We start from the raw sequence: 17,913 nt of genomic DNA, 5'->3' as shown, positions 1-17,913 counted from the left end.
TATTCATTTGTATAAATTCTGGATTGCAGTTTGGAATGACCACTCTGTATTTGGCTGTACATGCTTTGTGTTGTCGTGTGTGTGTGTGTGAGCAGGCTAATGGTTTGTCTGACGAGGACCTGAAGAGACTGCTGTGTCCCAGAGGACAGAAGGAGTCCAGACTGTCCTCCATTCTGCCTCTGTTGGAGTTTGTGGCGTGGTCACTGCTGTCACACAACACTGAGGTGTGTGTGTGTGTGTGTGTGTGTGTGTGTGTGTGTGTGTGTGTGTGTGTGTGTGTGTGTGTGTGTGTGTGTGTGCTCAAAAATTGTGAGAACCACTACAGTGTAAGGGCCCCATCTTGCCAGCTTACTCTTGACCTTAACCCTAAACCTATTAGCAATATTTTACTATTTTGGGGAAAAAAACATTTTAAAATAGTTCAACTAGCCGATCAACAAAAACACATTGTGAGCTTGTAGATCGGCTATTTGAACTATTTAAAAATGCTTTTCAAAATAGTAAAATATGGGGGAATTGGTTTAGGGATAAAGGGGTAAGGATAGATATGGCTAATGAAAAACATTGTTCCATGGTGGAAACCAAAACGTTGTGAACTTGTGCACGACAGGAGTCGATATCAAAGATGTGGCTGCCAACCAAACAGAAGGCCTGGAGGACTGGAAAAGGAAGTCCCAAATACATCCCTAATTCAGGTGCTGCGAACTGGGTCATTCTTTATTAGCCTTCCATACATGAAGCCTTTGGAAATGCTCAGAGATTAGAGTCGACTCAATATTCTCCATTTGTAAAATGAACACTTAGGACACTTTTGCTGTCTCTCATTGCCTTAGTGCAGTGGTTTTCAACCTTTTTCATATCTAGGTCCATTATTTATTTGGCATTAGAGCCACAGACCACCATTTGATGAGATTTAGCCTCTCAGACCCAAGTGAAAAATCGCTCAGAGCTCACAGCGCTCAGAGCGAGTCTGGTGCCTGTGTTGGCCTGCATGGACGGAGACACCGTGCTCACGGTCGTTCCGGCAAACGGACACTTAAACCCCGGAGTCCCTCAGGGCTCTATACAGGTGGCATTTCCGTTTCCTTATGGACCCATAAGGTTCCATTTGGTTAAAGATGTACAGTATACAGCTCCATTTGGTAACTCTCCATCATTTAGCTGGGGACCACCTGGAACCTCCTCAAGGACCACTGGTTGAAAACCCATGCCTTTATACTCATATGATGTTTATTGTCTTTCAGTGTGGCAGTGGATTCTCAGTGCGTCAGGTAAACTATATTTGAATCATTTCAATTCGATGATGATTTATTTTTGGTTGATTGATTGAATACTTTATTAGTCAGAAATGGAAACAGCACATTAAGGCTAAAAGAATAATGCAAAAAAATGTCCTGGGGACTTGTTTCCATTGTGGTCCCATGTTATTTATTCAATTGCATGAAAGATTTACACAATTATATCCCTGTCTGAGACCAAGTATATACATCCTTTAGTTTAATGGATGGTGTCAGGGCATTCCACATTTTGGTGGCAGAGTATTTTTTTTTTCTCCTTTCATTTTGGATTCACTATTCTTTCTCCCCCTCACTATCTCCTCCTCCACCACCACCAACAGTGCGTGTGCGTCTGGACCCCAGCACCAGTCACCCCTGGCTGCTCGTCTCCGCCGACCGCATGCAGGTCCAGGAAGCTGCGCAGCTCCAGTCGACCCCCGACCACCACCTCCTCTCCTCCTCCTCCATCGCCGGTCCGTCCCGCCACTTCGACGGCTGGCCCTGCGTTCTGGGTGACGCCCCAATCATCACGGCGGGCAGGCACTACTGGCAGGTCCGGGTCTCCCCTCCCACGGGCACCTGGAGGATAGGAGTCGCGGCGGTGTCGGCTCCCAGGACAAAAAGGTTCCCCATGAGCCCCAAAACGGGCTTCTGGACCCTGTGGATGACGGATCAGCAGCTGTGGGCCTGCACCGACGACGCCCCGGCCAAACTGCCCTCAGGGGGGGCGGCCCAGGGGGGGGACCCTCCTAGTCTGGTGGGCGTGTACGTGGACATCGACGAGGGCCAGGTGTCGTTTTACGACGTGGCGAACCGGCGTCACGTCTACACGTTCTCCCTCTCCGACGGCCGCGCGCTCAGAGCGAGTCTGGTGCCTGTGTTGGCCTGCATGGACGGAGACACCGTGCTCACGGTCGTTCCGGCAAACGCAGACACTTAGCCACTTAAACCCCGGAGTCCCTCAGGGCTCTATACAGGTGGCATTTCCGTTTTATAGCCAATCAACAGGCTTGTCAATTTGCTATTTTTTGTGGAAGCTTTCCCCACAACATGGATGCTGGGGTTTAACCCATTAAGACCCTAGGCCGATTCTATGAATGCCTTCTAAATCAATAGTTCTCAAACTTTTGCGTGCCGAGGAGACCCACAAATTGATGTAGGCCTATGTGTTTTAATGGGTTAGTTGTGGTTATAACGCCAGATTTCAAATGTGTGAATATTATTTAAGACGTGGGATATGATGGCAATTGAAGTATACCTTCGTCAAACTGATCATGAAATGCAATGGATTGACCATGTGCTCCACTCGGAATCAGCCTCATTGTCACATCAATGGTTTTTGCAATTAAGCCCATATATGGAGATCCCTGATGTCATCAATATTAGTACATGGATATATGTCAGAACCTGACATAAAAATAGATCAACAGTATCACACCTCCTTCTTCACATATACAGTAGGCTACTGTTAAACGCATTTTGAATTTTTTTAATTGCTCTTTTTATCCCTGTAGCCCACTGCGCAGTGCGCACTTGCCACTTTTTTCACATGAAATAAAAATGAATATTCTTTCTTGTCATCATTTACACGATTGTTCTAAATCACTTTTTGTGAACGGTGTGTTTCACACCGTTTACCTTAAAGAGTTTGTCTACAAGGTATTGGATCTTAACCATATACAAATTAGTTCATGTTATCACGTGAATCACTATAATCAGCACTATTCTGCATAATATTTAAATACTTATAGGTGAACATTCTGCAAAAATTGCAGCGCTACAAGCTTGCAACATTTTGCACTGACGCGTCACGCGTAGTGAGCTTGTTGATTCACCTATTTTTGGCAAAGAGATGTTGTGTTATAGCTTGCCTTATACGGTATTACCCTATATATATTATAATTATATTATCCCTTATTTGCAATTTTTCACTATTTTGAAAAACATTTTAAAATAGTTAAAATATCCGATCTACAAGCTCACAAAGTGTCGATGTAGATTTTAAAATGTTTTTTCAAGATAGTAAAAACATGGCAAAGAAGTTTAGGAATAAAGGGTAAGGCGCACCCAAGATAGGCCCATTTTGTGTAGAAAGAAGAGTGCCAAAGCACAGACCTCTGGCAACTGGCCCAAGGGGCCCGGCCAGGTTAACAAAGTACAGAGATTTTTTAAGTAAAAAATGTGAGTACTTTTTTTCCAACACTGATGACATGTTGCTCTGCAGTGGTCTGTAGTGAATCTTCAGTATTTATAGAAGTAATTGCAGCTACGATTACATTTCAGTCAGTTACAATAAAAAATAAACAAATTGTTTTTGGATGCCCATGACATTTATTGGTATTAAAGAAGAACACATTTTCACACACACACACACACACACACACACACACACACACACACACACTTTGTTATCACAAATGATGATCTGAAAAAAGTGGATACGGACGTTTATAGCCCAAGGAGTGTTTTTCATGCAAAACAAATGCTTGCAATGGATTCAGAATCATGAAAAACCCCTAGTTTGACCACTCATAATGCTTCCGCGAGTTGTAGGCTACACCTTGTCCTGTGTCCAGGTTGATGGTCCCGTGTGCTTCTTAATTGCCTCGACTTGATTCGTATGAACTGCTCCAAATATTCCACTTCAAATGGTCCGGATGCTTTTTGATCTCGTTCATCAAATCAAATCCTCTGTCACATACAGGGACTGTAGTTGTCAGTCACTGTACAATACATTAAAACAGTTGAAAACAATGTATTTCAAACTCCAGCTTGTCACTCTCCAGGCTGCATGAACAGCGCTCGAGCTTTTCATGTGAAATGTAGGCCTACCCATTCTGCAAACTGTTAATAAATACTTCAATCAACTCTGCTCTGGGTTAGCCATGGTTCACATGACACTCGTACTTCGCTACATTTACATTGTAAACGTGTACAGATGTGTCAGATTTCAAATATAAAGTACTCACCACGTGGGCCACGGGTGTTAGAAATTTGTTGGGACAGCGATTAGCATTGCTGCATTCCGTATTGTTTAATAAAAGGCATTTTTATCCAAGCTGTTTTTTGCCATTGGCTTTCAACTACGCGCCCCTGTCGGTCGGGAGGAGTGTGGCACTCTGAAACACTGGGTGTGTTCGATATAAGCACGCTGACCGCACTGCCAATACAGACTAATAGGCGAGTGCGCTCCCGGTGTGCAACTGTGATTTTCCGAACGCACCCCGTTTGAGAAAAGTAGCCGCGGCGCTCGGATAAAAATGCCTTTTATTAAACAACGCGAAATGCAGCAATGCTAATCGCTGTCCCAGCACATTTCTAACACCCGTGGAACACGTGATGAGTACTTTATATTTTAAATCTGAATGTTTATGTACACGTTTTCAGTGTAAATGTAGCGATCGCGTAAAACTGGCTTCAGTTGCGTCATGACTGACAGTCAAGTTTCAGGGCTACTCTGGGTGGGGACAGTTTTGTGTGCTACACAGACAGAGTGCTACGTCATCAGCACAGACAGAGCGCTACGTCACCTCATCGCTCGATTCGCCGCTCCACATCCACATTCCACAACAATGGCGGCTGAAACGGTAGTGATGGAGCGGAGCTCCTCTTTCATGGAGCCTTTCAAAGATACCCTGGTCACTTACTTCATGCCGGAGTCCTGCTACGACGAGTTCTTCCTCGACTTCAACTTCCTCGACGGTGAGAGAGAGTCGACGTTGTTGTACGATTTAAATCAAATGAAACGTTAGAGAGAAGAAGCAACTCAAGTCAGCCTCGACTGGGATCAATTCACTTTGCAGTTTGCAGATCAGGTGTAGAACAAAAACGGTCCTAGCATGCATGTGTGCGTGAAAATTACCGGATACAGTAGGCGGGCTCTAGACCGGATGTGAGCACTGAACAGCAAATAGTGGTGATGCGATGTTCATTCAGGACCTTAAATTCAGGACGGGTCTAGAAAAATGCTACTTTTAGTTATGTAGTGTTGACTTCCGCTGTTTATTTGGACAACCGTGGCCCAGGGAAGCTATTTTGCAACTGTTAAGAATGCATCTGCATCTTTGTGAGCATACATTGTTATCATACAATCAAATGGGAAGGTCTTCAGAATAAGTCACAGACTTGCAGGACTGGACTGAAGGTTATTTGTTGTGACAGCTCGCTGGGGCGGGACTAACTATACACAGGGCACTATTTGATTGGATGTTGAAGGCTTCAGACACATCACGTCGCGTGATTTATTGGGTAATTTGTCTGGATAATCCTATCATCAGATATTAATACAGATATTAATACTATAGCTCTCTCTCTCTCTCTCTCTCTCTCTCTCTCTCTCTCTCTCTCTCTCTCTCTCTCTCTCTCTCTCTCTCTCTCTGTGCGGAAATATCAGCCATTCTAGTGCTAACCTAAATGAAACACAATTAGCATAATTATAATTACGTGCAGTGAAAAGGGTTCATGCAGCAGTTATTATATGTGCAGTGTAATAATGTGTGATAATTACGTGTTTGTCCACCACAGTACCATGTCTGAAGATCGTGTTGAGCAAAGGCCTGGGGATTGGCATCATCCTGGGCTCTGTATTGGGTAAGATCCCCCTCTATCTGTACCACTTTACACCATCTCCATGGGTTGACACTAAGGTCTCGGAGGCACTTGCCTATCGGGCAAAAGGTCATGCCCACTTGCCCGAAAAATTAAGCGGCCATTATAAAATTATATGTAACATTTTAATTACCGTTACATTTAACACTTTCTGGATGTGCGATAAAAAATACCCACATTTTTATGACAAATATGAAGAATTATTTTTAAGTGTAGCAACAGTGAACAGCAGTTTATAGGTAAACAGTGCTTTCATTTTACATTCCACAGACCAGAAGACAGAGCGCTCTGGCCACGTTCAAGTGTTTAGACAGATATCTGGTGTTGTGTTTATAGACGGTTGCGTCCGCTCTCAAACGAGCACTTGCTCGGTTGTGCAACCTGAAACCAGACTCCACCTGCTCCAAAGTTTTATTTACCTGCCAGGGGCAGGTGGGCAAACCTTAGTGTCAACGGCTCAACGCCTGATCTCCTTAATGGGTTCTGCTTTCTCCCTGTACCACTTTGTACACACACAGAACTTGCTTTCATTGACCATTTCAGCTGTAGATAATTGATGGTCTCTAGTCTCATGTAGCCAGACAACTATTGCACAATCTCAGAATGCTATATAAAGTCTGGAACTACACCTCCCGATATATATATATATATATATATTATTTTTTACATAATTTCTGTTCTGAATTTCCATTTCTGATAAGCAGCAAGCTAAATATTCTTCAAGTATTTTGATTCATATTATTAGGACAAATGTGCGTGACCGTGAAGATGAAACGGAAGTGAGGAGGAGGCTTCACGTCTGCTTTATAGCTTGATCATTTTCAGAGCTTCCGTTGCTCCAGACCTTGAAGTTTTGGGAGGCAACGTTCTGGCTTGCGAAGACCACTATTTCTCTGCACTGCCTCAAATAAATCGTTTGTTTTTGTTTTTGTTTTCACCCCTTACCACCCCCCCCCCCCCCCCCCCCCCTCTCTATCTCCAATCCTGTCTTCTTCGCCCTGACAGTGAAGCTACCTCAGATCTTGAAGCTGATGGGTGCCAAAAGCGCGGAGGGTCTGAGCTTCAACGCTGTTCTGCTGGAGCTGCTGGCCATCACAGGAACCATGGCCTACAGCATAGCCAACAACTTCCCCTTCAGGTAACACACACACACAAAAGCAAAATTGTCTGTCGGGTGGAAACCTCAAACAGTATGTCCAAAGCTGTTACTTCTCAGGATTCAAATTGAAAAGGGGCAGATCTACAAGCTGGAAACACGTCGCTTCGAGCTTGTGGATCTGCTACTTTTGATGCTTTCGTGTGACGCCGTAGTACGATCAAGTAGGGCTTGTTAAAACACGAAAAGTTAAAATATTGACATAAGAGGTTTCTGCCCGACATCGGCTAATCATCCAGAGATCTAGAACAGTCAGAGATTCCCAAACTCCCAGACAAACGGAACAAAAATTATAATTGGTCGACTCGCGAGTCGTGCCCCATAAAAATGGGTCCTGAATCATTGTTCGGGGAAACAATGATCTTTGACCACAGGTTTTCAAAGTGGGGACTGTGTGGCCCCCAGGGGGCGCCAGGGAGGTCATTTGGGACACGCACACAGAGCATGCATGCTGAGTCTCGCTGACATGACATTTCTATAGATCCATGAAGAAAACAATCACCCGGCCGGCACACATGATATATGAAAGACACAATTGAAAGACAATTGGACTCTGCTGTCTGTGAAAATCTCCTGTCACAATACCCATGGATTAAAGTTCTCAGTCGCCACAAACGCATCATAATTTTACATATTGTATTAATTGTTTAGGAAACAATGATGGACTCATGGGTGCGATGGACTCCTTTCACACTGTTTCACAAATCACACATTAGGACTTGACCATACAACATTTTTTCTACAAGACAACATTTTGTCTTGAGATGTTATTTAACTTTAATCCATGAATACCTAATATGTTAACACAGTGTTGATATTTATGAACTATGATGTGTTTGATCTTCCTCACAGTTCGTGGGGCGAGGCCCTCTTCCTCATGCTACAGACGGTGGCCATCGGGTTCCTCATCCAGCACTATGCAGGGAAAACCGCCCGAGGTAAAACAGCATCACACCACGCAACACACAATCACATGTCACTGAGGTAAACCCCATCATCACACCACGCAACACACAATCACATGTCACAGAGGTAAACACCATCATCACACCACGCAACACACAATCACATGTCACTGAGGTAAACACCATCATCACACCACGCAACACACAATCACATGTCACTGAGGTAAACCCCATCATCACACCACGCAACACACAATCACATGTCACCGAGGTAAACACCATCATCACACCACGCAACACACAATCACATGTCACTGAGGTAAACACCATCATCGCAACACACAATCACATGTCACCGAGGTAAACACCACGCAACACACAATCACATGTCACTGAGGTAAACACCATCATCACACCACGCAACACACAATCACATGTCACTGAGGTAGACACCATCATCACACCACGCAACACACAATCACATGTCACTGAGGTAAACACCATCATCACACCACGCAACACACAATCACATGTCACTGAGGTAAACACCACGCAACACACACTCACATGTCACTGAGGTAAACACCACGCAACACACAATCACATGTCACTGAGGTAAACACCACGCAACACACAATCACATGTCACTGAGGTAAACGCCATCATCACACCACGCAACACACAATCACATGTCACTGAGGTAAACACCACGCAACACACAATCACATGTCACTGAGGTAAACACCGTCATCACACCACCAGTACTGTGTTGGGCAGTAACAAGTTAAGTTAGTAGCTAGTAATATATTACTCTAATATTATTACTTTACCCAGTAAATTTCAGTCTTGATTCCAAGTAAGTACTTTTTTAAGGAGTAATATGCAATAAGTGACATATTACTCTCTTGAGTAATATTGCCCAACACTGCACACCACGCAACACACAATCACATGTCACAAGAAAGCTGCTTTGGGCTGGGTTTGCTCTACTCAGTTGACCGTTGTTTTGTAATCATTGCTATTACACCACAGTCCATGTGATAAGTGTTATGTTTTACCATCTACTCTGTAGTGGTTTCCAAATGGCATGTCGTGGTGAGACAAGTCCATGTGTGTGTTGGGAATTTGTGACAACCACACATTATTATTATTACAATATAATATATAACTATACAAAAAGTGTTACAAATTTATTTAATACATTCTATACTCCCAAAAAATGGTATTTTAAGAACTTCCAATCTGGCATCCCTATGTTTGGCAAGCCCTTCGTTTTTTGTTTTGTCACAAATGTTCTAAAATAGTAGAAGAAAATAGCCAATTGGCAAGCTCACAATCACAATGCCTCACATTGTGTGCTTGTAAATTGGCTATTTCTTAAAAATTTGTGAAAATGGGAAATTTATATAAGTGGTTAAACGTTTTGTTTGGAAAATAAATAAACATTTACAAAGTTATAAGAGTGTTATAGAGGTTATTTTAGCACGGATGTGTGAATACAGGAGTGCCTTGAGAATTTGACCTTTTGGTTTGTACCGTGGACACAAAAGTATTTATACCATTGATCTACTTGTAGCCGCTAAGCTGTTTAGTAACTTATATAATAGTAACTTATAATAGGACGTAACCACTTAAGTCCTATTATATCGTCTCTGTCGGGTGGAAACCTTGTATGTTCAAAACAGTTACCACTTTCCCTCCCAGTTTCCCTCGCAATAACAAGTTACGTTTTCATTGTTTAATTTGCGTTTTTAATACGTTTTAAGACTTACGGGATTTCCATCGGAGTGTGATAGGTGACGCGTTCGGAAAAACATCCGTCGCACTGGCATGCAATGGGTTCTCGGAAATTGAGGCCCAAATGCCCAATGCTTTCCAATGGCGGCGGTGGCGCGCAGCGGGCCACTCTGTGTTGTTGATGGCCACTTTGGATTATTTTTCAACACTACGACAAGCTGTTACACCATTTTAACGATGATGTCGGTGCGGTGGTGCTTCAAAGGTTAGTGATAAACTAGGCAGGGAGGTGGAGCTCACGATTATTTAATCCCGCAGTCAAACTGTTACTTTTCAGGATTACATTTCAAAAAGCTTGTGGATCTGCAACTTTTGATGCTTTTGTGTGACGCTGTAGTGTGATCAAGTAGTGTTAATTTACAAAAATAAAACACAAAATATTAGAATATGGAGATAAGAGGTTTCTGCCGGACAGCAACAATAATACTTGTGTCATACGATGAGGATGATTATATAAGTATACTGTGGACGTTTTTTGGAAAACAATGTACCAGTAAATTGCGTTTGGCCTGATTGACCTGCTTTGGTTCCGCATGTAGCAGAAGATTCAATGTTCAGTGTGTGGAAAAGTCCTGACGATAAATAAAATGCACGTGTGCACTGCAGTGCACAGACATCCTCATGGTAGGCAGTCGGACTGGTCCAACCTGCGTTTCCATGGATTAAAGTTCTCACTCAACCACTGACTGATTCCAGTCATTTGGATTCCATAGAAGTCAGCATGTTTTCTATGGAAGCACGTTGTGCACCGACAATAGACTTATCTACAAAGCTTATGTCATAAAAGCAAAGGTTAACCCTGCTCTCGTGTCTGGCGTTTTGTTTCAACCCATGAAGGACAGGAGGGTTCCTTGGGTTGATTACTGGAAATGACAAATCCTCATGTGATAAATGATGTGTTGTATGGGAATGGCATAGACTGACATACATACCGATAACCAGCATTTTAGGCAGTATCTGCAGCCTTTCCGATGATATATATATCGGTATCGGAACAACTCTAGCTAACGTGTGTGTGTGTGTGTTCTGTCCCATGCAGGTCTAGTGTTCCTGGTGGTGTATTTCGGCCTGGTTGCCCTGGTCCTGTCCCCAGTCACGCCTCCGTCAGTGGTCACCAGCATGCAGGCCTCCAACATGCCGGCCATCATCATCGGCAGGGTGGGTTTGCTGTCCCTGGCCCCTTTTCCACCAGGGCTGAAACGACCCGGTTCTTAGTCCATGAGCCAGAGCCCCAAAATTGGAACGTTAATTATGAATTGAGTGGGAAAAATGTCGCCATGACCGATTTTAGCATCTTCCATAAAATCTGTAATAGTCTCAATCTGATTTCTTTAACCTTGTTGACAGCAGGGACAATATTACTAAAACATTGTCATTTTACATATTGCATTGATTGTTTAGGAATCAGCGCTAGTGTGTGGTTCGTCTCCTTTCATGATGTCTCACAAATCGCACATTTAGGACTTGGTCATGCAAAAAAAATTCCATGCGGTTAGAAAAAGGTTTATGTTGGGGTTTAGGGTTACCATGCAGGGTTTCCTGCACAATGTTATTGGCATGGCGATGTGCCATGCTTGAAATAAATCGTGTCATGCTAAGCTGCTGTGTGATATGAAATGTCCAGTACCTCCCCAGTGCCACCCCAGTGTCTGTCCAGTGTCTGCCCAGTGCCTCCCCAGTGTCCGCCAAGTGCCTCCCCAGTGTCTGCCCAGTGGCTCCCCAGTACCTCCCCAGTACCTCCCCAGTGTCCCCCTGAGTGCCTCCCCAATGTCTCCCCAGTGGCTGCAGTTTCTCCCCAGTGTCCCCCCAGTGTCCCCCCAGTGTCTCCCCAGTGCCTCCCCAGTGTCTTCCCAGTGCCTGCCTAGTGCCTCCCCAGTGTCTCCCCAGTGCCTCCCCAGTGTCTCCCCAGTGCCTCCCCAGTGTCTCCCCAGTGCCTCCCCAGTGCCTGCCTAGTGCCTCCCCAGTGCCTCCCCAGTGCCTCCCCAGTGCCACCCCAGTGGCTTCCCAGTACCTCCCCAGTGTCCCCTGAGTGCCTCCCCAGTGTCCCCCTGAGTGCCTCCCCAATGTCTCCCCAGTGGCCGCAGTTTCTCCCCAGTGCCTCCCCAATGTCTCCCCAGTGGCTGCAGTTTCTCAGTTAAACAAAGCTCAACAGATAATCACACAGCTAAGAACAAATAGAACTGCAATAGCTGCCCCTCCCCCTCCTGCTGTTGTTTCTCTGCATGCCCCCAATTCCATCTCTCCTCCCACTATTCCTGTTATGCATGTTTCCACTCCCCCTCCTCCTGCCCCATCTGTATGGACGATCCCCCATTGTCCTCCACCCGTACCCTCCCCTTGTGTATCCACTGTCCCTCCCTCTCCTCCTTCACTGTCCTCCACCCTCTCTACCCCAGTTGTATGTATCCCCTTTCTCCGCCCAGCCCTTCTACCTACCCCCCCTACCTCCCAACCCCGTACAGGGACAACAACACCGGGAGCAAGACCAAAGGTACAAACAACAGTAGTACAGGTCCTCCCAAGAAGGGACCTATCACAAGAAGACTTTCCCCACCTGGCCGCACCAATACAAAAGAGCCCACCACAGAGGCAAACACGAAGTAAACAAGACCCACCCCAGGGGGCCAATCCAAATGGCACACCACAACCCCAGAGGGCTGACCGCAGCCGGACGGAACCAACAACACAGGAGAACACCACACAGAACCAGACCCAGGGCACAGAAGGAGATAGAATAGACCCAAGTAGGACCACTACAGACCCAGGAGAGAACCTGGAACAGGGAATAGATGAACCGGAGAAAGATGAACCAAGGATCCCAGGGAAAGTATACAGACACATCAACACGAAGGAAAAGAACACACTTTGGAGACTATACCCAAAGAAAAGCCTCCTCATCGTAGGGGATTCGAACCTGGACAACATCCCACCCTTCGGACGAACGGATCTACAAGTGGATTGCTACCCAGGAATGACATTCCAACATGCAAAGACCCTACTAGAGAAAACACCAAAGAACACCACGGTAGCACATTGCATCCTGTCGGTTGGGATAAACAACAAGGGCCACGCTACCGCTTCAGCACAGAAGTCGATGAGATCGAGCATCGTAGCAGCACAGAACGCCTTTCCAGCCGCAAGTATCCATGTCCCTTTAATCAATTTCTCAAATGACCTCCCAGCAAAGGATAGGCATAACTTAAGAGATTTAAATCGCGTTATTGCAAAACAAAATTTCCTCCCGAAATTGGATGAACGGGATTTTAAAGTGGTTCATGATAACATACATTGGAAAACAGAGACAGGCAAAGCAATGCTTGAAAATTGGCTCCTTAGTTTAAACTAATTGACCCCATAAACCAAGAAAGGAGGGGAGGGAAGTCAAACATAATTAATCTGTCCCATTACTTCCAGCCGGATCAACATCAGACCGAACTGCTGGAAAAGGGACTTTCATTTGTCCCGACCCTAGACATCTACAAACAACAAACCAACAGATTAAAGAAGGACCTCTCCCAGTATCACCGCAGACTGAAACTAGCTACACACTTTAGAATGGACCAGGGGAGGGAAATACCACCCTTCCAGCCAGGATCAAACTGGGAACCTGCAGACGCTGTGCTCCCACAGAGCCTGAAACAACTGATCCAGGACGACACAAACACGGTAAAACACATACCAGGACACCTTAAGGAGAAAGATAACCTCACAACAGAACAAGCTAAAGCACTGAGGGAACTAGCCAACAACCAACAGATTGTAATCAAGCCAGCAGATAAAGGCTCCTGTATAGTAATAATGGACAGACACCAATACCTGTTTGAAGGGGAGAGACAGCTCAGCAATCAGGATCATTATAGGCAATTAGACAGACCAATTTACAAACAAACTGCTGTAAAGGCCAAAGCCATCATAAAAAGACTGAGGGAAAAGAAGCACATAAACGCCAAACAACAACAATATTTGCTCGGACAGGACACTCCACGAGCGAGGATATTTTATCTTTTGCCAAAAATCCACAAGAGCCCGGATTCATGGACAATACCATACGAAATACCGCCGGGGAGACCAATTGTGTCTGACTGTGGCAGTGAGACCTATCAGACAGCAGAGTATATTGAACACTTCCTGAACCCACTGTCAATAAGACACCCCAGTTTTATAAAAGACACTTACGATTTTGTAGACAAAATCAAAGCAATAGTAGTACCAAAAGAAGCCTTTCTGTTTTCGATAGATATAGACAGCCTCTACACAAACATTGAGACGACAGCAGGGCTACAAGCAGTCAAGGAAGTTTTCAGTAAATACCCAGACACAAATCGACCAGAGGAGGAATTACTCCAATTGTTAGACTTAAATCTAACCAGGAATGATTTTTCCTTCAATAACAAGTTATATCTACAAACCAAAGGGACGGCCATGGGAAAGAGGTTTGCACCATCTTATGCAAACATTTACATGAGCATATGGGAACAGACAGCCCTAGAAAAATGCAGACTAAAACCAACACATTACTATAGATTTCTGGATGATATCTTTGGAATATGGGAACATAGCAAAGAAGAATTCCAGGCATTTATTGATGTGTTAAATAGCCATCATAGATCCATAACGATAAAATATGTGACACACACGGAAAGTATTGACTTTCTTGATGTCACAATCTTCAAGGGCCCAAACTTCAACACAAACGGGAAATTAGACTTAAAAGTATTCTTTAAGGAAACAGACACTCACGCCTTACTACACAAAACGTCATTCCACCCACCACACTCGTACACAGGTATAGTCAAATCACAACTGCTGCGATTCCATAGGATTTGCACGCAAGGAAGTGATTTCAAAATAGCCTGTAAAACGCTATTTAATGCTCTCAGACTACGAGGTTACACCAGGACATTCCTACGGAAAGCTCACAATACCTTCTTAGAGGTAAGAGTACGGGATCAAGGCCCAAAAATAGCCCTAGTAACCAGTTATTCAACACAGAGCAGACTAGCCAACAACAGATTAAAAAGGAATTTTGAGAACCGAACAGATGATCTTCTAAAGGAATATAAAATTATATCAGCCTACAGAAAAAACAAAAATCTTAAAGACTATCTGGTACAGAGCAAGCTAAAAGGAATCAACACACCAGCACGCCAGAGACCAGAATACTTCAAACCCAAACAAATAGTTAAAAATAGAACTACAAAACGTGTGCTGGAGATTAAACAACAGATAACAGCCAGCACCAGCAACTGTATTTATTTAATCACATGTGAAAAATGTGGCTTACAATATGTCGGAGAAACGAGTAAAACAATAGCTGCAAGGCTGAGACAACACAGGTACAATATTAACAATGCAAAAAAGACAACTACAAGGATTGTCCAACATTTCATGGCACATGGCATTGCAGATCTAAAAGTGTCTGGACTCCAACACAATCCCAACTGGACAGTAGGACAAAGACGTTTTAATGAAAGACAGTGGATCAAGAACCTCAACACGGATTTTCCTGGAGGTTTAAACATGCCAAAAAATTAGACAAGTTGTTTTGATTTTGTACCAAAACTCCACAGACACATAGACAAAGCCAACACTCAATGGAAATCAGACTTTGAATAGGGGACACATTAGCACATTCCAAATCAACCTGGGACAAGAAACAAAGAGGTGTCACTGACACCAAATGGGCCATTAGACACCGGACCCAGGGAACAAAAGAGAAACACATGTAAATGTTTCTTTTTTGAAATGGAGCCATGGGGTGAATTAACCCCAATAAGGCTAAATAAACCAAAAATCCTACAACAATAGGGTAAACTTAAACTCAGGGATAAACTGGATAAAATCTAAGAGTGATTGGATTAGGCTTCCTTCAGGTACATGGCGAATGCACTCATTCCTTGCAATGTACTTACATACACTTACATATGTTGCGACCTTCGGTCGCAACATATGTAAGTACATTGCACTGAAGTCCCCAGGTCCCCCCAGTGCCTCCCCAGTGTCTTTCCAGTTCCTCCCCAGTGTCTTCCCAGTGCCTGCCCAGTGCCTCCCCAGTGTCCCCCAGTGTCTCCCCAGTGTCCCCCAGTGCCTCCCCAGTGTCTCCAATAGCAATACAAGAGCAATAATACAATTGAATCTTCATTTATTAATCTAATTAATTAATTAATCAAATTAATTAATTAATCCAAATTATCGGTCCCCCTGTGCCCAGCTCCATGCCAAAGCTTTTTCCTGCAGGAAACACTACCATGTTCTTGCTTACTGTAAATTGCTCTGGATTAAGAAAGCGTCTGCTAAATGACTAAATTGTAAATTGAATCACCATCCAGCCATTATCGAGCTGCATGTGAAACCTCAGGATGGAATGAGAGCGTTTCTCTCGGACACAGACCCCCGTTGTGACGAATCATGTATGTTTTTGTCTCAGCTGATCCAGGTGGCCGCTAACTTCAGAAACGGACACACAGGCCAGCTGTCGGCCATCTCTGTCTTCCTGCTGTTTGCCGGATCTCTCGCTCGCATCTTCACCACACTGCAGGTATGAAAGCACTGCATACTATTTGCATGCGTAGTCACACACACACATTTGCATGCTCTCTTCAACCACTTAAGTCCTAATTGGCTGCTCAACCAGTTCCCACAAAGACGGAGAGACATGCAACTAAGGGCAGTATTAGGCGTGTCTTAAGTACCAGGTCTTATTACTTAACTTAAGACCTGGAGGCGTGATCAATGCCATTTGGCTATTCTGAGTGGCCAAACAGCATTGACCACGCCTCCAGGTCTTAAGTTAAGTCATAAGGCCTGGTACTTAAGACACGCATAATACTGCCCTAAGTTTCTACGTTATTTGTTTCTGAGGAGTGTAGACAGCATTCTACAGTGTATACCGGTACTCAATAGTTTCATTGTACAGATATTCTACTGTTAGACGGATGCTAGATTCTTAGCTTACTTATGATTCTTGATGACTATCTTTTTATGTATTTGATTTATTACCATATGTTGTTCTTGCTTACTGTAAATCACTCTGGATTAAAAGCATCTGCTAAATTGTAAACTAAATCAAATTTAATTCAGGGTCTTCTGTCAGCCGTCGGCCAAGAAGGCATGCATGCAAACCATAACGCCTAAAAAGAGAAAAATACTTGGACACTTCAAAATAGAATACCCCAAATAAAATACCAGAGCATTCGACTGGGTCTGCATATTTTACTCAAATGCAGGCATGGGTGACTAAGTAAGAACTAATGATTCCATTGACTCATGTTAGTCCTTTCCAAACGGCAGTTTTTAAATTAATATTTTTTTAATTCATTAATTAATTAATTTCCTCCACAGGAAACGGGAGACTCACTGATGGCCCTAACCTACGTCATCTCCTCCGCCTGCAACGGCATCATCGCCCTCCAGGTGGCGTACTACTGGAACAGCTCCCCAGACCAACAGAAGAAGAAGCTGGAGTAGTCAGTAGTAAACACATGTATGACAATAGACAGGAAGTCCAGTTGAAACAATTAACTGTCTGTCGGGCAAATACTTTTCCATTTCCAGTTTTCGTGTCGGCCAGTATACACAGCAACGGTCGCAGCCGCTTCGGAGCTGCGCCCGTTTGCAAACCGAACCAAACCGTGACCCTTCTCCCTTGGGCAAAATGTTGTTAAGAGCAGCAGTTCTCCACCTGTGGGTCGTTACCCCCAGGGAGGGTCTGCACATGATTTTGGGGGGTCCCCTCAAATATATCTAAATATAATGCACATAAAAACAACCGCAGTGCAAACACTCCATTGATTCAAGTGCAGACGATGAACTATATTATATTATAATATAGATGATGCGTCGCATCCCAACCTAGTTCAGTGCAGACATACTCATACTTGAGGCCCCAGTGTTCTTGTAGTTTCAACCATACTTCAGCAGTGTTTAGTCCCAGGTGAGGGAATATACAAGGGAGATGTAGTCCTGCGTAGCCAGGCGATCACAGAGATCTGGAGATCGTCTAAATTCAATATAGGGGCTAGAACAGGGTGGGACCATTCAGAAATGTAAAGGAAATGCTGAATTGCAGAACCAATGCAAATATTTTCAGTAGGGTCCATATTCTATGCTGCTTTCTTTTATATGGATGGGCCCATGTGGGTCTGAAATAAAGATTCTTGTTGTCATTATA

General features: G+C 44.1%; 2 protein-coding genes and 1 long non-coding RNA gene across 7 annotated transcripts in view; 2 read left to right on the top strand and 1 right to left on the bottom strand.

Annotated features, from left to right (window-relative positions):
* LOC306914661 (uncharacterized protein) overlaps positions 1–2,784 on the top strand; it is an 8,710-nt gene extending 5,926 nt beyond the window's left edge. For all 3 annotated transcript variants that reach the window (XM_079491807.1, XM_079491806.1, XM_079491805.1), the window contains 4 exons: positions 96–224; positions 611–695; positions 1,245–1,271; positions 1,619–2,784. In XM_079491807.1, coding sequence (XP_079347933.1) covers positions 96–224; positions 611–695; positions 1,245–1,271; positions 1,619–2,217 — 840 coding nt within the window. In that variant the 3' untranslated portion in view covers positions 2,218–2,784. The remainder of the gene's footprint in view (positions 1–95; positions 225–610; positions 696–1,244; positions 1,272–1,618) is intronic.
* The window catches only part of LOC306914665, a 21,458-nt gene extending 16,325 nt beyond the window's left edge, over positions 1–5,133 (bottom strand). For all 3 annotated transcript variants that reach the window (XR_013788728.1, XR_013788729.1, XR_013788730.1), the window contains exon 1: positions 4,925–5,133. This is a non-coding gene — a long non-coding RNA (uncharacterized lncRNA). The remainder of the gene's footprint in view (positions 1–4,924) is intronic.
* On the top strand, positions 4,777–17,913 carry LOC306914664 (mannose-P-dolichol utilization defect 1 protein-like). The gene is made up of 7 exons (XM_079491811.1): positions 4,777–4,979; positions 5,802–5,867; positions 6,891–7,023; positions 7,894–7,979; positions 10,783–10,901; positions 16,171–16,281; positions 17,085–17,913. The coding sequence occupies exons 1-7, from the start codon at positions 4,850–4,852 to the stop codon at positions 17,208–17,210; spliced, it is 771 nt and encodes a 256-aa protein (XP_079347937.1). The 5' UTR covers positions 4,777–4,849; the 3' UTR covers positions 17,211–17,913.

Source organism: Electrona antarctica (assembly GCF_951216825.1).
Source record: "Electrona antarctica genome assembly, chromosome: 21".
NCBI lineage: Eukaryota > Metazoa > Chordata > Actinopteri > Myctophiformes > Myctophidae > Electrona > Electrona antarctica.
The sequence above is the reverse complement of the archived record's forward strand: the minus strand, read 5'-3'. Positions and strand labels throughout refer to the sequence as shown.